Here is a 23,890-nt window from a genome sequence, read left to right on the forward strand (position 1 = left end):
TGGGTTATTTCTAGAACAATAATGTCAAGGCTGTACAGCTTTGATATTTTATCTCTATGGCCAATTATCTTGCCATGTGGTGAGATAATATCTATTCTGGACTCTTTGAATCTGAGTTCAAATCTAGCATCTGTAATGCGCCCTATTGACATAAGATTGAATGATGCATCAGGGCAGTGGATACACTCCTTTAGTGTGACTGGAGTGATCTTTTCCCCTTCAACCATTTTAATCTTGACAGTTCCCCTTCCCAAGCCTTTGGATTTGCCTACACCAATGACTTCATGTCCTGGGGTTTCAACATAGTCAGAAAAATATACTCTATTTTTGACTATATGTCTGGTGGTACCAGAGTCCCCTAGCCATGATACTCCTGAGAGTGAAGTAAGTGCGACGTCTGTTGCATAAAATATGTAGTCATCTTCTTCTGAGTCTGATTTGGCAATATGTGTCTGAGTCTGGCCCTTTTCCTTTCCTTTCTATGACTTTCTGGAATTCTTCTTCCCATTTGGGCAATTTGTTCTGATGTGATCAGTTTTCCCACATCTGTAACATATGACTTTTGAATTGGACTTCTTGTCATATGCTGTAAGTGTCGTAGTCCGATTAGAAGTCTTTTCCTTTAGTCGGATGTCTTCCTGAAGAATTCAAGAAATCAACTTGTAAGAATCTTTCAAGTCAGCAGTATCCACTGATGAGATGAATGAATTCTATGATTCCGGGAGTGATATAAGCAGTGTGATAGAGAAGTCCTCCTCCTCAACTTTCTGCTTAAGGGATGCCAGCTCCTCCTGATAGGACCTCAAAGTCCTAATATACTCCTCTATGTTTCCTCCTTCTTCACACTGAGCTCTGAAGAATTTTCTTCTGACAAGGACAATTCCCATGGGTCCTCTAGACTCATACATATCTTCCAGAGCTTTCCAGGCTTCTGCCAAAGTCTTTGAACCAGCAATATATACCAGCAGGCCATCAGAAACCTGCAATCTTATTGTTGAAAGAGCCTTCCTGTTGCTCTTCTTCCAATCTGCCACCAGTGTCGTGTCTGCTGGGGCCGGAATGCTTCCATCTGCATAATCAATCAGTCCTAAATTGGTTAGGATATCAATCATCTTGATTTTCCACGTCGGATAATTTTCTGGGCCCTTAAGGGGGTCAATTCTATACATGGACTGTCTATCCATGTGGTTCTACATGTGTACATAAAGTACCAAAGAGTGCGAAGTGAGTAGCAACATAAGTTCAGTTATGGCCAGGACCCATAACCTGTTGTAAGTAGAGAGTAGAGTAATGTAACAGAGAACTAGAATTAGCCTCTTGAGAGAGAAACGTTCTACTTAAATACATTTCATATTACTTCGAGATCTTTCTACAAGATACTAAATAAGTCCAGATCATGATCCAAGTCAGCTGCTGCTGACTGGCATTGTATCTTTGAGTACATTCTCGTACTCGCTCAGGATTGCTATCCCAACACAACTTGCTCTGATGGCTCTTCAGTGCCATTAAAGTGGCCAAATAGCTCTTTGATATATATGTAAGCCTCAAATAAAGGTGCAAAGTGGTTTCAGTTGCCAGCATGAAGGTTAAAAAAGCCACATTTGATGTGTCAATGATATCTGAGTCATTCATCATAGTGTGAGAAAAAAAGAGACCATTAGGGTTAGAGAGTGTGTAGAGACCCATGATGAATAGATGCAACTTTCAAATGAATAGTAATATCCTTTAGAAAAGTGAGCAAGACTTCAACATCTAGTGAATGGTTCATAAGAGAGAGTGAAAATTTTGCTTGGCTTAGTAAGGCATAGAGCCTATAACCTGTTGAAAGCAGATTGCATAGCACAGCAGAGAAAGCCAGGTCTGGAGTCAAAGGTCAAAAGCTGATAAGCATTGACTTTCAATCTCCAGTATTGGTAGCTACAATTATATAAGGTAAGAGCAATATAGAGAGTGTGCTACTTCAATATTTTTGACATATTCATATTGGCCTTATTTTGAGAATGACTTGTGCTTTGCTTTAGCCTTCACACAGGTCTCATAAAATTCTGGTTTGAGGTTAAGATCAAGCTTGATTCCTTTGATATAGCTATTGACATACATGCAGCAAAGGACAGTGTGACTTCAGTGAGCACAAATATTATGTAGCTCAGTGATGTTTACCTTAAGCTTACCTGTCACCATAGCAACATCTGATTTGGCTGCTGTAGTTTGCTGTATATTTGGGGTTGAGATTATGTATAAGCCACCAGCTTCAGAGATTTTTGCAATGATCTTAGCATCTAGCTGTAGTGTGCAGATGTATATAGTGTGGTCAGAGGGTTTGATATGGATGGGAAATCCAGTGTGACTGACTTGTGAGAGTGATATAAGGGTGTAGGCTATTTTCAGTGCATAATATGCATTTTGAAAGCTCACAATAGTGGGTTTCTGTCTCTTTCTCATGAGAAGTGGTAGTCAAAGATTTCCTTTTCCTATCACATAAAAAACTTGGCCATTCACAGCTTTGATGAGCTTCAGTTTGATTTTAATATAGTTTTTGAACTTCTGACATTTATATAAGTGTTTTTGATGCTCCACAATCTGCTAATACTATAATGTTCTCTCCTTTTGTCACATAGGCATCACCCTCAGCTCTATAGTCAGATGTGCATATCAATGCCACATTCTTGTGATTATTGTCATCAGCTACAATGGTGATAATATGTTCATCATCACTTTCATCAATAGCTGCAGATGCTGACTCTTTTGCCTTTTTCTTCCCCTTAGTCTTGTTCTTTTTCAAAGCTGGGCCTTGTCCTGCCTTTCCACCACCTTCATACTAACAATCTGCAATGAGATGGCCAGTTTTACTATATGCTGGATTTGTGCATTTGAGATGAGATTGATCAGATCTTTTCTTTAACTTCTTTCCAGAGCTCTGGCTCTTCCCTTTGCTCTGCCATTGAGCAGACATTGCTATATTTTCAGCAGTAGCCTTTGATGCAATTTTCTCATCTCATTCTTCTTGCAGGGCTGCAACTAGAATGTCTGATGTCAGAGTCTTTCCAGTAAACTTGCTGGCAGCAGAGAGTGTGTGATGGATATGATCATAGAAAGATAGAAGTGATTTTTGGATCATCAAAGTGTACTAATTGTCTTCAATCTTCAGACCCATCCCTTTGATTCATTCATAGAGGATTTTCATTTCAGCAAGGTGCTCATGCATATTGCCTTCATCAGGGCATGCCATGTTTCCAAGCTGAGTAAGGAGGTGCTCTCACATGAGATCACTCTTGCCAGTCATAACAGTGATGAGCTTCTTCCAGATGAGGGCAGCTGTTATCTCACCTTTGATCTCATTGAAGGTAGAGTCAGAAACAGCTTCATAAATGATATTATGCATCTTTGCCTCTTTCTGCTCATATTTCTCCAGCTTATCCTTCAGCTTATCTAAGTCATCATCTGAAAGTAGATGTAAAAATGCAGTATCAGAGGACCAGTAGAAGTTTATCTTGTGCTTGACAGAGTGCAGGGGTATGTGAGCTGTTCCTCAGAGGTGCCGGCCAAGGCCCTTGTCCAGGAACTTGGTGATGAGCTTCTCTGAAAATGCTATCTAGTTCAATCCATTATCTAGAAGCTTTGTTGTGCTAACTAGCTTTATTCAAGTTGTCATGGACATACTGGTAGCAGAGCCCATAACCTGTTGGAGTTAACGAGGTAGGAGTGCAGACGTGGTGAATGAGGAAAAAGGTTTTCAGAAGAGAATAGATGCTAGGATAAAATGTCATAATGTTAATCTCAGCATTATGGTTGAAAGCTTTGTTATTTACCTAGGATAAAACATCGTAACATTATTACATAGGTGATAAGTAAATACGGTCAAGGATAGATATGTATAGAAGGTACTCACATCTCAGCGTTATGGTTAAAAGCTGAGATGTGTGGAACGGTGTGACATGCCGAAAAAGGAAGGAATATCAAATAGGTAAGTGAACATGTGCATATCGTACTATTCTACGTCTAACAGAGTAGCTATTGAATACATGCAGTCCAAGTGATTGAGAACAAACAAGGTGAAGGAAAAGATTTATTACATATTACTGGCTTTGACTGATTCACATACCCCATGCTGCCTTAATAACATCAGCAGCACGCTCAGCGATGATATAAACCATAGCTTGAGGATGGCCGGCAGGAATGATGGGCTGAACAACAGTATATCATCAGATGAGTTCAACAATACAAAGGCAGAACTTACAAAGACCGAGGCATCGACAATCCTTACTCCCTTGGCCTTCTTGAGCAGCAGCTGACCATCAACAACCCCTTCACCATCTTCCTTGCTCAACCTAGCAGTGCAGAACGGATGCTTGATGGTAGTCGCCCATCGGCTCAGGTATTCCTTGATCCCGTCGTCTGTGGTAGTGTTGACCGAGCCGATATACGGTCCGGTGATATATCCATCCCAAGCGTGTGCAGCGGCAAAACGTTGGGCAGCCTTGACGCTCTCAATCATAACATTGACATCGTAGTCAGTGCTTAGTATCTTCGGATCGATCGTAGGATGCTGGAAGGGATCGTTAGAGGCGAGAGTAATGGCTCCACCTGGATGATAGAGTTAGTTCAATACTATATTTCTCCGATGAAGGGAATAACGTACGAGATGTGGGTGTAACAACCACATTTATGATGGAAAAGTATGACCCCGACGTAGGGTTGGTTTGAGAAGTGGTAAAGAAACCGTCCTGTTGGGATTTTAGTAGTGGAAGGAATACACATGACGGAAACACCGACAGCAAATGCAAGCTCGTAATGCGGCGAACTACAATTGAAAGGTGAAAGGTGAGCATACAATCATCGTAAAAAGACATAGGATGGCATACCCAGGTCCAGAAGTAGGATCCCCAAATTCAGCAAGGATAGACGAATTCTCCGGGAGACGGAGGAAAGCCCTGTCACCTTTTATCAGCGATCAAAACAGACCCAACATCAGAGAAAATGCACATTTGAGTGGAGACCCCATTCGCAGCAAGACGACCGGTTCCATTTGCATAGTATTGTTCAAGAGCGGCCTCGAGAGCAGCTTCAGCACGGTAGATAGGATCCATAGTCCCATTGCTGTCCACGTTCCACTGGATTGGCAACAACGGGTGGTCAACAAGATTCTGTCCCACCTCAGGCAGGTCAATAATGGGCTTGATGCCAACGGCGGCCAAGTCCAGAGACCTGCCAATTCCAGAGAGCATAAGAATCTGAGGGGTTCCAATGGCGCCAGCTGATAGAATGACTTCGCGCGTGGCAGAAACATTATAACGAGGGGCTGAACACAAATAATAAGTTCACAGTCCGAAAGAAAAAGGTGGTTCCCTCGATGTACCAGTGGGATTCCTAGCAAACTCGACCGTGGTGAATACGGGAAGACCTTCTATTTCACCGTTCTGAATCAGCCTGGTGACTTGACTATTGTAAACAAGGTCGAGGTTGGAATGGTTTCTCAACGCGGGTTCGAGGTAGGCGGTCGCAGAACTACTTCTAAGAGGCCCACCGATGGTGCCTAATGATGCGTCAATCAGGCTATTACACTCCAGATAGAGAGCTCACTGTGCATCCACGAGACACCCAACATGTTCCCAGAGTTGTGATCTGGGTTCCACGGAAATTCTTCACTAAGCTCTGCGGTTGCTGCAATGACTCGATCATCGGTATCCGCAGGGTAGCCGTAAATGCTCGTCAACAGTGGCCCATCAGTCCCGTGGATCGAAGGAATGTACTGTCCAGTTTCGTTATGACCCTGTACAAACATTGGTCAGTGATCCTGTTTCACGAAGCAAGACATTCACATCGTTGGGGGGGACATGCTTCTCATTCTATTGAGAAAGGTTAGCATCAAAACTTGAACACATGGAAGTAAATACTATACCTTTAGAGCATAGGGAAACAGGTTATCCCAGTTCCAGCCGTCGTCGCCAGCCAGATCAGCGAAACGATCATAGTCGTCTGAAGAACCGCGAGTGTATACCATATAGTCTATTTCACATATCAGGAGATGTCATTGCAAGAGTGGTTGTACGTACTAGTTGAACTGCTGCCTCCCAAAACATAGCCACGAGGATACGCAATGAGTTGGTTGTTTAGCGGTTCCTGAGGAATTGTAGTATAGTTCCAGTCAAAGGTTGTGTGCGGCGACGCTTGAGGACCAAAGAATGGTATGGTAATGAGATAAGAATCGAACCCGACATTGTTTCTCCCCGCTTCCACAATCAGAATAGAGGTGCTGGCATTCTCAGCCAGACGTGCAGCTATGACATTTCCCGCAGTCCCCGCTATTAATTGATGGTAAGTCAATGTGTCCCGTACATCTCGGATGTGCCTGCCCACCTCCAACGATGACGAAATCGTACTGTTTGTCCATAGGCAGCTGGCCGGGGTCGTCATATACGGCTGCTAAGCCAGACTTAAGCAAAGCTAAGACGAGTCCGAGAGACAGAAGAGAAAACATGACGGATGACTCCTATGCTGAGGAGCTGAAGAGCAGGCGGGGACCTTTTTATACTTACAAAATCAAGTACCCCCAACAAAGCATTGGCGGCGTCGGAAGCCACCGGACTCGTTCCAGATATTGAGGAAGATGACGCGATATTCGTAAAATAACGGTCACCAAGGACATACTTGAAAAGATAATTCCTACACCGTGGTATCCTGAACAAGATGACCAGGTTATCAGTATACAAAGCCTCTAGGATGAAGATTGGTCGTACCTGGGTGGTACTTGGGTCTGCGTCGAGGAATAAATTTAGTTACCTACGACTCCATTGAATCTTGTTTTCGGTTCTGCCAAGGAGACGGGGCCCACTCCACCGACCAAAAGTTCCCGCTCCCGCTACATCGGTAAGACTGATCGGACGATGCAGGAGAGACAGCTGTAGTGCGTAAGACAGCATAAGACAGTTTATTTTCAATATATGAATCGAGTATATGCATACATCAATGGAAAATGGAGACTTACGAGGTCGCCGAAAGTTTCAATATTTCCTTTGAGAAGGACTTCTGGAGCTAACACTATTCTTATCCCTGGTGCATATGAACAACGCATCATCTGAGTGGCTCAAAAGCTGTGCGAGCCGGTGGCGTTTCCTGCAAGTGCTTATGAGGAAGTGGTAAGTGCATTCACAGTTATTCAGCCCCCAAAAAAGGAAACGTTATTTCCGGCCCTGTGGCACGCTGTCTTAATATAGTTGCCGATCATCAAAGTAAATAGTTCGCGCGAGGCAGACCCTTTTTTCCACGTCTAACCGGATGATTAAGAAGACTGAAATAAGTGGAGTTGGGAGTCGTGCATCCCACCTCTGGTATGGTGGGCGCACACACAAGCCACGCCGTTCTTTCACCACCTTCAAGTTTGCCGTATCCAATAATCCACAACCCATGGAGTCACATAGTACTACCACAACCGTCGACGGTCCCGAGCGGGAAACGCGATCGTCGCTTTCAACCCTTCAAATGGTGTCGCTGATAACAACATGTACAATGACTATGTGGGTAAACGTAGGTTGCTCTTTGCTTCCTTCAGAAACCATATTCTCATCCACAATGTAGAGCTCAAACAATACTTCCGTTTCAATTTCATTGCCATCTATTGGTGAAGGCTTGAATATTGAAGAGACCCAATTACAGTGGCTGGTAAGTCTTGGCGTACCGTCGGCATGACATTAACCCACCGTCAACTTCCCAGGTATCGGCCTATGCTCTGAGTTCTGTACGATTATACTGGAGGTCAACCATTGACACCAACTAAGCACATATCTCCCCAGGGATGTCTTTTTCCCATGTTCGGACGTCTTGCAGACCTCTATGGACGTAAGCTGGTCTTCATGACCGGCTCGCCATCTTTACCCTTGCCTGTGGCTTTGCCCAAAAGTACGTCTCCGTCATTGTCCTGGGACTCTTACCAACCACTCACTAAAATCAGATGAAATTGTACTGGATGTGCTACGCGGTATTCAAGGAATTGGTATAGCCGCCGCTCTGCCCGCATCAGTGAGCATCGCCTATTACCATTTATTTCCTGATGACTTGAACCGATCATCAACTATAGATGGGAATCCTAACGCACACTTTCCCCGCCGAAAAAATTCGTTCTATCGCCTTTTCCACCTTCGCTGCTGGGGCACCCTTAGGCGCGTCCACCGGTATGGCATTAGGCGCCACCCTCACCCAACTCTCTAAGTATGTAATTAACCTAATAACGCCGAACTATTGTCTGATTATTCTTCTGAAAGCCCATCCTGGCGAAGTAATTTCTGTCGACCGGTCTGACGGTTTTATACATGGTCGTTGGATTTTGGGCTATACCCAAGGACGATCCATCCACGGAAGTAGACAAACGTGTTGACTGGCTCGGCGCATTCCTAGTAACGGCTAGCCTGACTCTCATCATCTTCGTCCTTAGTGATGGAGAGGTGGCACCCAACAAATGGGCGACTTCCTGTAAGCTTGGTATTCTCTTCATTGAATATCTTTATTTACGTTCTATCCAGACATCATCGCGCTCCTCGTAGTCGGTGTCATCATCCTTAGCCTTTTCTTGCTATGGCAATGGTACTTTGAACGTGTCCAGCGCAATCCAAACGCGCGATATTCTGCATTCACTCCACCACCCATCATGAAACTCTCTCTCTGGGCGCGCAGAAACGGGAAATTCGGGGCAATCATGGTCACCGTCATGTTCACTTACTGTTCATTTTTGGGATGGAATTTCTGGACCCAGGTACGTGAAGGATGATGTACTCACGAGTGATGTGCTTACCGCAAAGGCTTTTTCAGCTCTATTATCAAAACTACCAACGCTATACCCCCGTTGGTACTATGATTCGGCTGTTCCCCATGTTCGTCACCGGAGTTATCGGCAATTTTATCATTGCAATCATCATCGCTCGGGTTTCTGTGGTCTGGATTCTAGGTTGGTGGATTCCCAAAGCAATTGACTGAAGGAAATATGCTCATTCTCATACTTCAGCAAGCGGAACATTCATTACCGCCTGTGCCGCAATCTTCGCTGAAATCGACCCCGAAGCAACATACTGGGCCTACGGTTTCCCTAGCGCCATTTTCTCTGTCTTTGGGGCCGATTTCGTCTTTGCTGCTGGGATGATATTCGTAGCGAGAATTGTCGAGCCGCACGAACAGAACCTCTCCGGTGCTTTGTTCCAGACGATGTACCAGGTTGATGATTTCTTTCTTGAACAAGAACTGGACGTTGATGTTCTCGACAGACTGGGACAGCACTGGGAGTTACGGTCTCTACAATCGTTTTCAACCGCGTCGTCGCTCAGGACTCGTTGAATATGGGTGTCATAGTGGACGAAGCAAACGGTGATGCTCTACGAGAAGCTTTGCTGAATGGCTACAAGGCAGCTGAGTGGACCGCATTCACCTTTGGAGCCATCGGCATGTCATTCATTTGCTTCCATCATTAGAGTCGAATTAATGTGTCATATAGGTGCACTTCTGGCCATTCTTTTCTTCTGGAATGTCGGAATCGTTGGAGACAAGGGTACATTGGAGGAAGCCAAACCTATATCAACAGCTCAAAGCACTTCCACAGCGGCTGTTGCTCGAGACGTGGGGAAAGCGATGCAAGAAATTCCTAGACTGGTGACGAGTTCTACTCCATCGGAGAACGTGCATCAGTAAAAAAATTATTGTATAGAAGGAATATACAACGCACCACAGATATGGACACTACTGACACTTTAACTTAACCTAGACATCATTGTATCCACTAGAAGCCGATGACATCCTGGCTTTTTTCAACCGGACCTTGTAATACTATTCAAACAGAATAAACACTTTCCTCCGGAGTCCGCAAAGCGACAAGCACGCATCATTATCCAGGGGGCCACGTCTCTCGCTTGGAAAGAAGTATCCGTGATCAATACCCACCATGAGTAACCTTTACTCCGAGTTCTGTCATCCAACTCTGCATGTATTTAACATCGATTCTTATCTCCAAATTAGAAGACGAAGAACGAACCAAGTGAAAGAACATATCGTAAGTCCAGGCAAGAAAACGTCGCTTAGAGCCTCTAGTACGCAGATAATTTCACCCCATGTAAGAACTCAAGCAATGTCCCTGCCCTCCGTCTTCACATGGGTGAGAAATGGTACCGTTACGGCTTTCCCACGCAATGTCCATCAGATTGCGACTTTTGACTGCCTCTTCGTGTTTCTTAAAAGCCCTTGCATGCTTATTGTCGCCGAAAAAACCACCCAGGCTGGGAATAAAGCCTTTGATAATATTGAGACATCGCATAGTATCCTGTAAATAATGGCGAAGTGCAGATATCAAGTGGGGCGAATCGTCCAGCAGAGCTAACCGCATCAACGCTGATGACCAAGTAACCTACTGAAAGAAGGCGTCTCTGCTGAGGACCTTCGTAGCTCGGCCGTCAGTGTGGCCTTAATGTTGGCAATGGTTGCTTCAAGTAGCGGGAAATCGCATCTGCGTAGAGTCCCATATTCGTACCATACACGACGAAACAGCTTGTGACACGTCAAAAGATTGCAGCAAAATGGGCTGGACAGTGTACGTCTCTCGCCTGGAAAGGTGCACGTGCTCGATAACTCTTACTCACTACATTTGCTTTGAGTCCTTCTCCTCTACTAGACTCGAAACAGAAGACTCCGCGGGCCCAAACGTACCAAACACATCTTTCTCATCCACATCACCGACGCCCAGTGGCGGCCACAGCTTATTCAGAAACAGCCACGTCGCAGCACTTATAGTAAATCCTAACGGCCAGGACATGTAGTAGACACGTCTTCAAAGATAATCATCAGTTTCGTCCGCAAATGACATCACGCAGATAACTTACATCCATATCGTACTAACGCGGATCGAGTCCGGGGTGATAGACGCGCAGAACCCGGGCATACTAGGCCAGACACCCTGTCAAATCTGATGTTCGAGGTAGACCCTTGAGTAGATCTGATAATCACGTACAAGGATCCACGCTACTGGTGCTCGCCAGTTGATGCCATGCCAAAACCAGTAGTCACTAGATGAGTTCGGGATGAAGAGATGAGACAGTTTTAACCGTCGTCGTCGTAGAAGATGGTAATCCGCCTGTGACAACTGGTCAGTACCAACCAGATCATACCCGAGAAAGGGAGGCGCACGGTCATTATGCCTGAAAGAGGGCCAAGGAAGACAGCGTATCCTGAGATCACGGAGATGAACGAGTTTGCGCTCTATTTGTGAGGTGTCAATGTTCCTTGAGGCGTCTTTGTAAATAGTCCAGACGCACGTTGAGGATCTTCCACGGATTAATGCATATCCCAATTATCCCGACGATGAAAGCGCCCCGTTTGATATCGATATATCTATGCGGCTGGATGTCAACAAATTGTCGTCAAGCAATACCCTGACTTACCGAGGGAGGAGCACAGCGAGATCTATCCCTCCGACAACACCGCATGCGGTGACCTATACATGTAACGTTACGAAATTTCCACAAGAAAAGAAACAAAAGGGTACGTTGACGGATAGCTGAGACACGAAGAAAGCAAAGGCTGCAAAAAAAACGGCCGCACGAGTTCCCGGACCGCTGTACTCCTGAATCGCTTGTAACAAATCGTATAATTTCCTTGTCAATTCGAGTTAGTCGATGGAAAACTAAGATGACAAAGTGTAGTTTACCAGAGGAGAGGTTCGTCAGGATAGAATCCACGAGCGCAGGATGTGGTCACCTTAACTCGATGAGCATTAGCATAATGTGAAAATTTAAAGGCTTACGATTCCGAGCACGTTAGTTCCCAATAAACACAAAGGAATAATGAAGATCTGCCCGTACAATTGGTCACCAGGTTTTGCAGCATAACGAGAAAAATCTAGATATCACTGTTAGATGCAAGTAACCTGGATAGCATAGCTACCACATTACCGCTCTGGTAAAGAATCTAGGGCGGACATATCAGCGGAGATCCAGAAAATGGAAAATAGAATTAACCAACTCCTCCAGCCCAACCACCGATCCCGCTCGTGATCATACGCATCATGGCCCAACCTAACGCCGCCCCCTTGAGCTCCCCAATCCCGGAAACAGTTTCAGGGTTGCTAATGAGTGGGCCCCCGTTGCCTTGTTTTACGATAGCCCATATGAAGACTGCTAATGCCGCAATGATGACAATGACTGAAGATACGATTGAGGAGAGTCGATATCTGAAGAATAAGTACAGTTGATGCATAGAGAATCCTTGTGAATATCTTACTGTTCTGGCCGAAGAAGGAGGAAAGGACATGAGATGAGCCAGAAGATAATGAAGGAGACTGGACACAAAAATCGGTCAGTCACTGACGCTCGCAACTAGGCAATGTACCAACTAAAGTCGTTCGTCTTCATGGCAACTCCAGGTCCGAATGTGTTTCTCATATTGTAGAATCTTGCTAGGGAACAACGTCAGAATCGTCTACGAGAATGACGAATGCAAAACTCACGCCATATCGACCCAATCATAATTTTGACCATTTGACCACCGTACCACCCTTGAACGCCGTACCAGCAGCACGAGAGGATTACGCGATTGAGCAGTGGAAACCAAGATCCACGACTAGTGGGATTCTCAGAGGGATGGAGGGACGGAGGAGAGGTAGGAAACTAACATTCCCCAAGCACTGCGGTTGAGGACGGCCTACAAGCAAGCTTGTTACAAAGATCTCAGTTGAGGGATTAAAGACGCACGAATGGAATGTGCCATTTTCCTCCTCCATGGCCACTTATTACGAGAGCGAGGCATATTCTGCATCAAGGTGAATACGAGAAAATAAAATGAAGAGAAATGTTGACATTATCGTACTAATGGCATTCACTTGGACTCCAGTGAGAACGCTAAAACACGGGTATATAAGAAACTCACCTGCGATAGCTTGACCAACAGTCAACCCAAGAGCCACTAAAGAACTGTTAACGCCCTCGAACTAAAAGACGCGACTAGACCCTCACGGGCTGCAGACGCCCCAGACCATTCCGCGATATTGATAGCTTTTATTACTATGAGTGGAGTGTGCACGAGTGGTTCGACTATGAACCCACATTTCGAAAGCCAGAAAAAGATAAAATCTCTTTTGGTCCACGTCCTCCTCGCGGGTGAGAAAGGGAGTATATCGTTGTTCCGGTAGGGTGAAGCATCCGGCGCGACCTACGTATACGATGAGCGCGGCGTCACTCAAGAAATCGATGCCCTGACCTCCAGAGCTTTCAGTACAGCCTGTACCCATGCCATCGCGCGATCCACAGCAGGATTTGCCTCGGCTCCGTGGAGATTTATAAAGAAGACTTGCCCCACAAGAAAAAGCGACGACAGGGGATTTGGTCTATCCCCATCGCGGCTCTCCCGGTCGCTGTTCCGGATGTGAATTACGTATAGAGAGCATCAAATAGAGGACGCCTTTTGAAAGCGTAGTCGAGCCTTCCATCTCGAAGAAAACAAATGCCAAACAATTCGTGGTGAAAGATAGAAGATGAGTTAGTGATGAGGTTGAAAGTCATGAATTCCGTATGCACGAACACGATGGTGATGGTCGATCATAAGAAAGGTGATCAGCCAAAGAGTTTGGAGCACGAGTACTATATATTCCGCTAGGGAAATAACTACATATATGTGGCGAAAATGTACGCAAAGTCCCAATTATATGCGATTTTGATACACTACAAGGTTCCAACGAGATATTTGCTACAATCAGTATAATCATGTCCATGGGGTACGTATCAACCGGAGTTGGCAGGTTTAGCTGCATACCGGGGGAGAGATTCAAGGGGTTTCGAGATGAGGAAGCCTTTCAAGCCCGCCACCTTTTCGCCCTGGCGACCAAAGCCAAATCCAGCTTTGGAGTCTTCGGAGCGTTTTTCTTCATTGGTGTTGTGGCTGAAGGCATTGGAGACGAAGGAGGGTACTGAAGTAGGGACAGGGATACCAGCTACGTGGGTAGGGAGCACACTGGTCGCTGCACTCTTAGCATGATCGCGCCAAGACGTGACTGAACGTTTGGTCTTGGCTGACTGGCGGAAGATGAGGCCAGCGAGCATGTTCAGGCAGCCGATGGAGAAGAGGAAAAAAGCGGATACAAGGGTAAAGTCGTCAACGTGGTGGGAGAGGACTGCGGCACCGATTCTGGTATCATCATCAGCAAAAATAAACTAGAAAAAATAATTGTGTAGTACGCACAAGCACTGGATGATCCCTAAAGCACCCAGACCAAAGTCATCACCGAGAACAGGGAAGAAACGATTGAAGAACACGGAAGGCCAGCCGAATTCAGAGAAGAGCAGAACGACGGTCTGACCGATGATGAGGAGCCTGTTCAACACGGCCCAGAAAATCCCAGCAGCTTGGTTGGGCACGGTGCTTCCACTGCAATCTTTTAGGTACTACAACCAGACCAACAAAAAGCAGACATACTCGATATAGTCCGTATCCACCACCGTCGAATTCGAAGAGGACGTCCTGTCGCTAGACGTACTCTGGTACCGGTTCACAGCTTTGACATCGTTGACCAGCGTCTCGATGTTGCTCGCAAACACGAGAAGAAGGCCGATAATGCTCAAGGTACGGATGATATTGAGACCAATGAATATGTCTATAATAAAGCATCAGAAAAAGTGGTGCCATCACCGGAAAGAAAGTGTTTACATGCACGAGGAGGCAGCATGATTTATTAGACAATATAGATGAAGCAACCAGGCTTGAGTGGACGTGAGAGGTGCACCGGTGCACCAGACGTGAAATGAGCGTAAAGACGAGAGAATCGGCGAAGAGTGGTATTAGCGTCGTCAATGCGAAGCCCAGCTTTATATATTACTCCATTGTACAGAGAACAAAAAGAGGACAATGACCGGAGAAGACTGCGTGTGTGGCGTAGCGACCAAGAATTTCAAATTGACTTTGCCGCTTATTGTCTTGTTTCGCATCGGGGCACACACTTTGTATTCGATTACAGGTGTCTGTATCCGCCTCTCTTCATCCATACTCCGTCGTGCCCACCACTGTCATATGCATCACCATCAAGCAACGTTAACATCGACATAGCAATCAGACAGAATAGCAGCTGGCGATGATGGCGGGCAACGAGTAAGAACCTTTCGCACATGTTCTGAATTCCGTCCTGACGACACGGTCAGAAATTTAATGCATACAATGGTTTTACAAACGTACAAATACATCAGGTATATCAGCCCCTCCACAAAGGTCTAACCGCTCCCAAAACAACCTCTCTGGCACTCTCCAGTTCATCACCAAGTTGCCGATCACCAACACTTTCCAATAAACCTCTGTTCTCCCATCTCTGCTTCCCGAATGCCTTACACATCCTCTCCAGCAACCCCCAGTACCCTTCACTTCCCAGCTTTGCCTCTACCTCCACGAAAAACTTGTCAACCCGCTTCTTTGTAATATCTCTTGGCCCGAAATTCGACTCGGATAGATCGTTCAACACTGGCCATGGAACATCCTTGAACGACAGCGCCTTTCCGTTCCGGGAAAACTGTGTTTCCTCAAACTCGTCCATGCACTTCTGAGCCCGTTCTATAGCCTTCTGGTTCGACCAACCACCCTCATCGCTGTCGTCCTGCCCCCTTCTAAGCAAACGGTGCCGATCTGCCATGGACATGCCGTTGAGTAGCAAGTCCAGCGTCACGCGAAGCCGTCGGAATTCTTCGTCTCTCCCCTCCGACTTGATTTTCATCTGCGCAAGGTCAGACTTCAGCGCTGCTACATCTGCGGACAACCCCTTCTTCTCACTGATGCCCGCAGCAAGCTTCTCTTCCAGTACCGCAACCTTGGTATCCGAGCCTTTCACCTGCTTCTCCAACGCTACCTTGTCTGCAATACTCGCAGAAAGTTTGACCTCTAAATCCAGCTGACGCGTGTCTGAATCCATAACTTTACCTCTTAGAACCTTGTTCCTCTCTTCGAGCTCGTCAATCCTGGCATGAAGGACCTTGATCGAGTTGTCCCTTGTAGCTGTCTCAGACTCATTGCGATCCAACTCCTCCCTCTTTTTCCGCTCCTCCGCAGCTTGCAACGACTCCAACATCTCTAGCTGTCGGTTCTTATCTCTGAGTGCCTGTTCTAGCTGTTTGACCTCACTCGTCAACTCACCACACACCCGTTGGAATTTTTCCTCTAACACCACCAGCTGACGGTCCTTCTCCTCAACCAATTTGTTTCTCGTCTCGAGGTTGATGTCCATGTCGCGTAGTTCTTCCCTCATGTCATCGATAATACGTTGGGGCGTATTAGACTTTTGGGTAGCCAGGGACTCTTCGAGTTGCTGGCGTAAACTCGCGGATGCTTTGGACTCGTCCTCCAGTTGGAGTTTGCACCGCTCCGATTGTTCCAGATGACAGGCATGAGCAAGGGAGAGCTCTTCACAAAGAGCGGTGATCTTCCTTTCAGATTCTCTTGCCATCACTTCCTGCTGCAGCACCCTTTCTTCTAGTAGATGTTGTAAATCATGGATTTGGGCTTTCAACTAACAGATGTGCTATTACATCAGTGACTGTGAACATCCATGAAGATGTGAACATACATATTCATGGGTTTTCTTCGGCACATACCCGACAGTAACTGCGGCGCCGACGATGGAGCAAAACTTGGGATTCCGAATTGCTTGTAGTGCTGTAGCGGCTTTGGAAGAGTTAATTCGGTGTATGTAAGTCGTAGCACAAGGATATCACCTTGACCTGCAGTTGCGAATCTTATCGTCATCGTCGAGGAAACATTTACTCTGAGAGAGAAATTGATAAATATGCAAGTAGGCAGAAATAACCATCTTCGAGCTCACCCTGTTATCACGCCAAACTAAAAATATTGTGGATCAATGATTACAACACGTACAGGGAGAATAAGTGAAAGAAACCGACCATCCCGAGGTGTTGATACAGTCTTAGAGTGAGACCCTCAGCCTGAGAATCATCCTATATATAAGTAAATGAGAGATCGCGCTGAGTGGAACTACAAGATACTTTTACCGGTATATCGAGGGTTAACACGCAAGGATCGCAGTATTCCATCAAAGAAGCATCGCTACTACTACTCTCATTGCGTCGTATCAGAGCGCCAGAAAGGGCCTGTGAGACGGGATTCATTGTATTCTTCAGCCCGAGTGTCCGGGGCCCTGGACCTGGCAGGCCTGTCGTGCTCGTGCCTGGCCGGCTGCTGGTAGTAAAGGTCAATGGTGGTTTTCCGGAGTATGTTGAATCTGATTGTGAGTCCATCTCGTATTAAAATTCCTGGTCAGATCTAGCGAACACGTTGGTCGTGTTGAAAGAGTTTTGAAAGACTGGAAGACTGAATTGATTGGCCATCTCCGCTAATGCAGCTCAGGTAAATAGAAGTAAACTACTTCGACCGACCTCGATGGCTTGTTGTGAAAAGTAATGACAGTCGTAGCAACAATATCTACCAGTGCATGAGTCGAAAATAACAGCGAATACACCCATTCCCTCTGAATCCTTTCAGTCTACCGTATCTTTGATCACCACAGACCAGCTGTGTCTCGCTGACATGGAATGTCGACCCGGGATAACGAGGGTCAAGAAGTAAGGTGGTTGTCACTCTACAATGATTTTACAGAGTGATAAATGCCAATGGAGCTTGTAAGGATGCGTAGGACAAGAGGAAATGGACTGGGGTTAATGAAACCGTGAAGTATTCAGCTCCTTGAGCAACATCACTAGCGACCCAAAGACAAGTCCCTCAGAGCCAAGGAAAGTGATGTCTACCTTGTCAAGGGCAAGGACTCGTGCTACAGGCAGAAATGGTGCGATGTTATGGAAAGAAAGAAGGCTGTAGGCCAGTATCTACGCCATAATATCATTCAATCTCGACAGGAGGATCACCTTCGCTTTCTTCAATATTTTTGTTCTATGGTCCTCTCCTTGGCTCTTAGTCGATGCAAGGCCCAGTTCCGTGGTAGAACATATCTGTTTCTCGTTATCTGGCTGCTTCGAATCCTTTGCACCTATGGCGTCCTCCATTATCTCCACATTAAACGGGGAGCTTTCTGCGACGGATACTGGTTGCATCTCGCAGGACGTGACTCCCTGCCGAGTAGCAAACTGTAATTCCACCACCTTTTGCGCTACCCCCGAGCTCGCCAGCTTTTCCGTGACCGTCTTGTGGCCACGTTGCAACCAGGGTACCATTTGAAGTTGGTTGGAGGGTGAAGACGAGACTTGGAGATGGAGAAAGAGCGATATGTGAGGTATTAGTGGTGGGTGGTGGTGGTGGACGGAACCTTTCCTCATGTCGCAAATGCCCGGCGAGATAATGAGGAATGGGTACTGTCCGATGTACCAATCTACTGATAACCAGAACAATGTTTCTGTAGGTGTACCACGAACTGGTTTGTAGTAGTGGTAACGGTGGCGGTGAATGGGGTATTAGTGTCCGGATGCCGGTCCGGCGATGACTCCGACATCGAGCCCGCAGTTTCCATCTCTATTGTACCTTCCCAGATCCCGTCGCCGTTGTGCACCAAAGCATACGGGGAATAGCGCGCCTTCCGTTGGTTTTCATTTCGTGACTGATCTGTCTCCTCTAGCTAAGCGAAATATCTTCCTTAGAAAAGAACTATTCTTACGACGAACCATACGCAACGCCCACATACAGAAGCCAGCCCGGTTGGCAGACATCGACAGCGGAGGATAGAGCCTCGTATTCAGGACTCCATTAACATTTTTGAGGCGCTGAGGCTTTCGCAATTCGTATATTATTCAATACATCAATGCATCAACGTTCAACTTATTCTGCAGATTCTCATCAACGACATTCAAAATGCCCCTTAATCTCCCGTCTTTTTCACTGAACGACTTTGTACATCCTCCCTCGCTGCAGCCAACTGCTTCATATTCCTGGTCCTAACGTCGAGGTAGCGTGTGCGATGACTGCATGACGCATGTTGTGCATCTGGGCACCGACAACTCTGCACTACTAGTACTAGTACTACATGCCTCCGACTGGAACTATCACAGAGGTTTCACAAAATTCATTCAACGGACCTACATTGTCCTTGTGTGACCCCGTGATGCCGCAATCTGGAACCTCACTGGCCGTCAGCTGCGACAACGAGTTCTATAACATGCGTCAACTAGGCATACGTTCCTGAGTGGATCAGGGACGTGACATGCGACAGTTGGTGCGCTCATTGGCACGTCAGTGTGAAGGAGGGGACCTCGCTCTCGCTCTGGCATCTGGAACGCAAAGGAGCAGATATCCACTTGTCGGCACGGCTGACGATTAGGTTCCACATCGAGTCGCGCATAGATGTAGACAGGGTCTTGGATATGGCTGCTTCTAAACAGGCAGCATAATGTCGCCTTGCAAGTATCATCGACAGCAGTACCGCCTCCCCTATTCAGTTCATATGAACTCTTTGAGATCTCAGTGAATTCGGCGGGCATTCCGTGCGTTCTGCACGCGGCGGTGGATGTATTATCATTGCTGCTGCCCAGACAGTTGTGGCTGCCACGTTGCTAAGGTGCATGTTCACTTTGCAGACTCAGAAACTATGGTCTCGAGACCACGGATGGTTGAGGCGGAGGTTGTTTACACGAGAAAGCAGACACATTGAAGTGGCGTGCGCTTTTTCTCCGATGTCGTGGCATGTGTTTTGGTTATTTCTCTTCTGCCATGCTGCAATAAGGTATTGCGAAAAATGATAACCAGGTTCTGTGGCCTTTTCCTCATCATTAAACAACGAAAAAGTCATTAATGGTGTTTTCCCGCAAGTGACAAGAAGGAAGGAAGTTTTATTTCCCGACGTGAAATCTGGAAAATTTCAATTCGTCAATTTCCCTCTTGTTTTGTCTGCTTCATGGCTGTCTCTAGCTTCCTATCAAAGTTTGTATGCGGGCCAAATGACTCCCTCGACTACCCAACCTTGGACCAGCGAGACAAAAAATCTCTGAATATGAGAAGACAACTTCTGCAGGTATGTTGTCGGAGTCCTGGCTCAGACTGCTGTTGCTCTCCGCGTCGAGTTAGCACTGTATATGAAAATGAGATCTTTCTGATGACGGTACACGCGTCAATTTAGGAATAAAGTATCGATTGTCGATGAAGGAAGGCTGGTACATTGCTCCACACTTACCTATTTCTAACTTATTTATTTGATAGAAATACCGCCTGCTATGCCAGCCTTTTCCGATTCCATTCTTAAAACCATACCAAGAAACCATCATCTTAGCTCTCGCTGTAGACCTGAGAGTGTTTCTATTGCCTGATTATCCTTCCCTCTAATATCTAGTAGTATGTGCATTCCTCGCCTCAATGTCGAGTAGAATCGGCTTTTCTAGTACCGGCACGCACAAGTTGGCAGTGACTTCATACATGAAGCGCCAGATGTCTCCTATGCCAGCGCAAATGTGATAAGGGCTTGTAACTCAAGCTCCAAGATTGCACTATACTCGCGAGGAAGGCAGAGACAGAGCAGTCTTGAGCCTCATTGGGCTGTCAGATGCTGGTATTGCGAGTATGAGTTCCATAGCATACGCCAACTGGGTGCTCTAACTGGTATATTGAGGGTTAACACGCAAGGATCGCAGTTTTCCATTAAAGAAGTATCGCTGCTAGTACTCTCATTCTGTCGTATCAGAGCTCCAACCAATTTTGTACCCATTTTTCCCGGAATGTCCTCTTGTGACAACTTCTGGTCGAGCCTTATTGTATTAATAGTTTCTCCTGAGACCCTGGACTTCATCAATACTTTGACCGTTGTACTTTATGTCTTGCTCAATTCGCACCCGATGAAGGAATGGTGACTATATTGTACGGAAGGAATACTGAGAACCCTAAGCACACAGAATATGATACATAGCAAAATACGATTCCTTCCATTTATTTAAAAATGTCTTCGTAATCCATGCATCTCCCAGATTCGATACGCCGGACTGCGGGCCCTACGAGACGCCATTCATCTTTGAGGTACTTCTCCCGCGCATCTAGAGCTTCCTGGCGTGAACCCCCCAGCTGCTCTTCGAGATACTTGTCGAGGAATACGGCTATGACATCGAGTACTTCGGCATCTTCTGTCACTGCATCCCGTGATTTAATATAAAGCAGGATGACGATAAAACGCTACGCACAGAAGGTATTGGGACCACCAAAATCTAATGCAACACCGAGGTTGGTGAGCTCCGGACAGAGAGAGAACTGCGCGTTGTATGGTTTCAGAGGAATCTGGCGGTCACGGGTATGTGTGTGGCCTTCAGTGAAATCAACAATACGGGCTTTGCCACACCATCAGCCATACAGCAAATGGTGCTCGTATCCTGGCGCTATCTGATTATGGTCTGCACCAGCATCGTGAATTCGTTGTAGGGCGTGAGCAACCTTCAGTCTTCATCGGGGGTCATACATTCGTAAACAGCCTGCCGGAAGAATATACGCCTATCTTGTCGTCAGCGTGTCAAGCATTGTTCCTCTGATCTGCCCAGGCCATGACCATCCTGAAAATTCCATCAGAGAGAAGACAACGTGCCCTGCCCATGAAGTACTAGCCTCTCAGACTCCGTAATGCCTGTGGACGAAGTCACCCTGGGATGTGGGCAAGCGATGTGCATAGAAGACTGCCCGGTGCCTAAACGCTTCGTATACATTGTACCCTCGAGATCGGGGATCATCGTCGACATGAAGTGCTACCTTGATTGCAAGGTGAATAGTAAGGTAGCCTTCTCGGACCAGCGCTATGTGAGCGAAGAGCGCGCTCTCGAGCAATGGTTCGAGTTCCCAAAGAGTTCCAATCAAGGAAATCCTTCGAGTGGTGGGATAGGGATAAACCATTTTTAGTGTAAGACATAGAGGAAACGAACAGCGTCCCTAGGGAAATTTCCAAAATTTTAGCAAATGTGGGAAGTTCCGTTGCGTGCAAGTCGAGATGGTTTTCGTGAAATACGATAGGACGAAAGGTGCTTTGTTTCCCTGTTCCTATGAAGCAAATGCGCGGCAAGTCTGTAGACATCGTGGTGGCAGTTGCAAGCCAAGCGTAGCATTTATCGTGACTCGTTTCTCCTCTGTACAAGCAGAGCTTTAGGTCAGGCCCTTCAGCGGCTAGCGAACAGAGTCAAGCCATACATGTGATCCTTTCTCACGGGAGGCAATTAATGCTGGGCACCAGTAGTCAATGAGTGAGGTCTGGCTATGCCTTCCAAATTCTCAGTGACAAGCAACAGCCGTCTGAGTAGAGAATCTCTTTCTTCAAAAGTCTATTTTAAACATTTCAGAACTAGCATGCATTCGATTTGATTTAGACGTTCGATCAAGCTAACAATTCACCCAGAGGCTTCTAGGAATTCTTCGAGGACTTGAAGATATCTAACATTTTGCAATTAGTTCTCGCACATTTGACCCTCTAAAAATGTCCATACCTGTCTTTCTCTTCGTACAATCCTAGGTGTGTACTGTTCGCGAGCTCCAGCCACTTGATTTTAGGAACCCTCAAGAACCACGGCATAACCGCAACATTCTGCACCTCGTCATTGGGTGCACTGACGATCAAAGTGGGATTCGTTATCTTGTGAAGGATGTCGACAATGGACCAGGTCTTGAGAGTTCCGGTTACATTGAATTCCGACGGTCCCAGCCTTGATAGCATAAATCTTGTTGAATCAAGTCAGAAGAGAAGGGAAACTTACATTGTATGAAAAACGGTTGGATTTTTTCCAAACGATTCAAAAGACGCCATGACATCTTCGGGCCACGGATCCAGCGTACAAACGTGTTTCTTCATGAACACCATCATTCCATCCTCGTACTCCTTCGAGCTAGTCGTACCCTCTCGTTCATGCTTTCGCAACATGGCAACGAAATCTGGTGGGAACTTTTCCAAAAGAGCATTCGTCCCGACCTCGTAGAGTTCCATCGATGCCGGAGAGTTGAGGATCACCAAGCGGCGTAAGCCCTTGGGTGAACGAGTAGCCGCGTATTGCCCAGCCAGCATTCCTGACTAGGGTGAGTTTCGACTGATGTGTGAGTTTCGAGATTCGACACACCTCCCCATGATTGGCCGACAAGGTCGAAGCACTCGGAGATGCCTAGATGGTCGAGGAGGTTATCGAGCTCATCCATGAAAAATTCTGGCGTCCAGAATTCTTTGGGGGCGTCACGTAGATGTGTCGAGTTCCCGTTCCCAATCTGATCGTACGCCACGATTGGGATTCTAGAGCGCAGACTCAGCCAAAGCGCAAAGACAAGCATGAAGAATACGAACCCAGCAGATTCCGTTAATGCTTTGTGGACGCTGTGGGTTTTAGCCTTGTCAGGTATTAGGCTATTTCGTCGAAGTTAAGTAAGCCTACAGCATGCTGTTCACGCCATATGCAATTTCAGCAATATAACTGTAGAAGCGATACAGGAACGTACTATTCGTGTGTAAATCCTGGTCCTCCATGAAGAGTGACGAGAGGTGGTTTGCCAGATTTCAGGTCACCGACAATCTTGTACCACGTCTGGTAGGTTTCATCACCTACCTTGAAATCAGCTGTGCCAGTAGTTTCGAGGGGCATGTTGGACGTTATTCCGGCGGGTCAGTGAAGGCTATCATAAGAGTGTGTCTCCGACTACGACTTTAGATATACGGGTGGTACATGTGAGCAAATGATGACATCATGGGAATCTACAAATATCACAAGGCCACCAGAACGCAGCGGTCAAGTTGATCAAATGATGGGAATTTCGCACACAATCTCTGGGTCTTGGGTCAGGTTTCACAAGGGAAAGAAACAGTTATCCGCCGTCGCCTTCGGGTAAGATGGTGATCGTGGTGAATATCAAATATAGGTGCTGATATGTACCCCGGTACCAGCTGATCCTCGCATCCGTGCAGTGATCTATGCATTTGATGAAGTAGGTCCAT

General features: G+C 46.3%; 7 protein-coding genes across 7 annotated transcripts; 1 reads left to right on the forward strand and 6 right to left on the reverse strand.

Annotated features, from left to right (window-relative positions):
• Positions 1-4,094: 4,094 nt before the first annotated feature.
• On the reverse strand, positions 4,095-6,478 carry BT62DRAFT_892887 (alcohol oxidase; the record flags this gene model as incomplete). Its single annotated transcript, XM_043183127.1, has 11 exons — positions 4,095-4,184; positions 4,238-4,584; positions 4,640-4,724; positions 4,774-4,801; positions 4,863-4,931; positions 4,984-5,299; positions 5,357-5,533; positions 5,581-5,770; positions 5,900-6,006; positions 6,054-6,302; positions 6,358-6,478. The coding sequence occupies 11 exons, from the start codon at positions 6,476-6,478 to the stop codon at positions 4,095-4,097; spliced, it is 1,779 nt and encodes a 592-aa protein (XP_043040859.1).
• Positions 6,479-7,499: 1,021 nt separating this feature from the next.
• Positions 7,500-9,672, forward strand: BT62DRAFT_993607 (MFS general substrate transporter; the record flags this gene model as incomplete). Its single annotated transcript, XM_043190420.1, has 11 exons — positions 7,500-7,514; positions 7,576-7,659; positions 7,791-7,896; positions 7,949-8,016; positions 8,075-8,205; positions 8,429-8,466; positions 8,517-8,746; positions 8,803-8,938; positions 8,996-9,201; positions 9,252-9,430; positions 9,456-9,672. The coding sequence occupies 11 exons, from the start codon at positions 7,500-7,502 to the stop codon at positions 9,670-9,672; spliced, it is 1,410 nt and encodes a 469-aa protein (XP_043040860.1).
• A 940-nt stretch (positions 9,673-10,612) lies between these two features.
• On the reverse strand, positions 10,613-12,410 carry BT62DRAFT_892811 (uncharacterized protein; the record flags this gene model as incomplete). The annotated part of the gene is made up of 12 exons (XM_043183121.1): positions 10,613-10,799; positions 10,854-10,927; positions 10,982-11,104; positions 11,158-11,229; positions 11,286-11,361; positions 11,412-11,464; positions 11,516-11,624; positions 11,678-11,727; positions 11,774-11,868; positions 11,988-12,199; positions 12,250-12,307; positions 12,362-12,410. The coding sequence occupies 12 exons, from the start codon at positions 12,408-12,410 to the stop codon at positions 10,613-10,615; spliced, it is 1,158 nt and encodes a 385-aa protein (XP_043040861.1).
• Positions 12,411-13,362: 952 nt separating this feature from the next.
• Positions 13,363-14,901, reverse strand: BT62DRAFT_77863 (uncharacterized protein). Its single transcript, XM_043182255.1, has 4 exons — positions 14,668-14,901; positions 14,437-14,614; positions 14,203-14,388; positions 13,363-14,148 (listed from the first exon to the last, which is right to left on the reverse strand). Exons 1-4 carry the CDS (start codon positions 14,684-14,686, stop codon positions 13,746-13,748), a joined length of 786 nt encoding a protein of 261 aa, XP_043040862.1. The 5' UTR covers positions 14,687-14,901; the 3' UTR covers positions 13,363-13,745.
• A 20-nt stretch (positions 14,902-14,921) lies between these two features.
• On the reverse strand, positions 14,922-17,090 carry BT62DRAFT_1075421 (uncharacterized protein). The gene is made up of 7 exons (XM_043179114.1): positions 17,007-17,090; positions 16,899-16,952; positions 16,820-16,836; positions 16,713-16,762; positions 16,565-16,662; positions 15,156-16,507; positions 14,922-15,105 (listed from the first exon to the last, which is right to left on the reverse strand). The coding sequence occupies exons 1-6, from the start codon at positions 17,046-17,048 to the stop codon at positions 15,206-15,208; spliced, it is 1,563 nt and encodes a 520-aa protein (XP_043040863.1). The 5' UTR covers positions 17,049-17,090; the 3' UTR covers positions 14,922-15,105; positions 15,156-15,205.
• A 747-nt stretch (positions 17,091-17,837) lies between these two features.
• On the reverse strand, positions 17,838-19,439 carry BT62DRAFT_1004966 (uncharacterized protein; the record flags this gene model as incomplete). Its single annotated transcript, XM_043177094.1, has 7 exons — positions 17,838-18,320; positions 18,374-18,576; positions 18,627-18,703; positions 18,760-18,896; positions 18,954-18,995; positions 19,042-19,110; positions 19,137-19,439. The coding sequence occupies 7 exons, from the start codon at positions 19,437-19,439 to the stop codon at positions 17,838-17,840; spliced, it is 1,314 nt and encodes a 437-aa protein (XP_043040864.1).
• A 2,744-nt stretch (positions 19,440-22,183) lies between these two features.
• On the reverse strand, positions 22,184-23,785 carry BT62DRAFT_948426 (proline-specific peptidase). Its single transcript, XM_043188068.1, has 7 exons — positions 23,398-23,785; positions 23,334-23,339; positions 23,246-23,275; positions 23,028-23,194; positions 22,671-22,977; positions 22,404-22,619; positions 22,184-22,350 (listed from the first exon to the last, which is right to left on the reverse strand). The coding sequence occupies exons 1-7, from the start codon at positions 23,538-23,540 to the stop codon at positions 22,308-22,310; spliced, it is 912 nt and encodes a 303-aa protein (XP_043040865.1). The 5' UTR covers positions 23,541-23,785; the 3' UTR covers positions 22,184-22,307.
• Positions 23,786-23,890: the final 105 nt, after the last annotated feature.

The sequence above is a fragment of the Guyanagaster necrorhizus genome (assembly GCF_019112545.1).
Source record: "Guyanagaster necrorhizus MCA 3950 unplaced genomic scaffold BT62scaffold_10, whole genome shotgun sequence".
Lineage (NCBI taxonomy): Eukaryota > Fungi > Basidiomycota > Agaricomycetes > Agaricales > Physalacriaceae > Guyanagaster > Guyanagaster necrorhizus.

Coding starts and splice junctions, on each gene's coding strand:
- BT62DRAFT_1075421 (XM_043179114.1), bottom strand. CDS start 17,048: ATGGAATACTGCGATCCTTGCGTGTTAACCCTCGATATACCG. Junction 16,953..17,006: donor TGTTAACCCTCGATATACCG/GTAAAAGTATCT, acceptor ACTTATATATAG/GATGATTCTCAGGCTGAGGG. Junction 16,508..16,564: donor CGAAGAAAACCCATGAATAT/GTATGTTCACAT, acceptor CACATCTGTTAG/TTGAAAGCCCAAATCCATGA.
- BT62DRAFT_948426 (XM_043188068.1), bottom strand. CDS start 23,540: ATGCCCCTCGAAACTACTGGCACAGCTGATTTCAAGGTAGGTGATGAA. Junction 22,620..22,670: donor CCAACCGTTTTTCATACAAT/GTAAGTTTCCCT, acceptor TATGCTATCAAG/GCTGGGACCGTCGGAATTCA. Junction 22,351..22,403: donor TTGTACGAAGAGAAAGACAG/GTATGGACATTT, acceptor GCAAAATGTTAG/ATATCTTCAAGTCCTCGAAG.
- BT62DRAFT_77863 (XM_043182255.1), bottom strand. Junction 14,389..14,436: donor GTGGATACGGACTATATCGA/GTATGTCTGCTT, acceptor AAAAGATTGCAG/TGGAAGCACCGTGCCCAACC. Junction 14,149..14,202: donor TTAGGGATCATCCAGTGCTT/GTGCGTACTACA, acceptor TGATGATACCAG/AATCGGTGCCGCAGTCCTCT.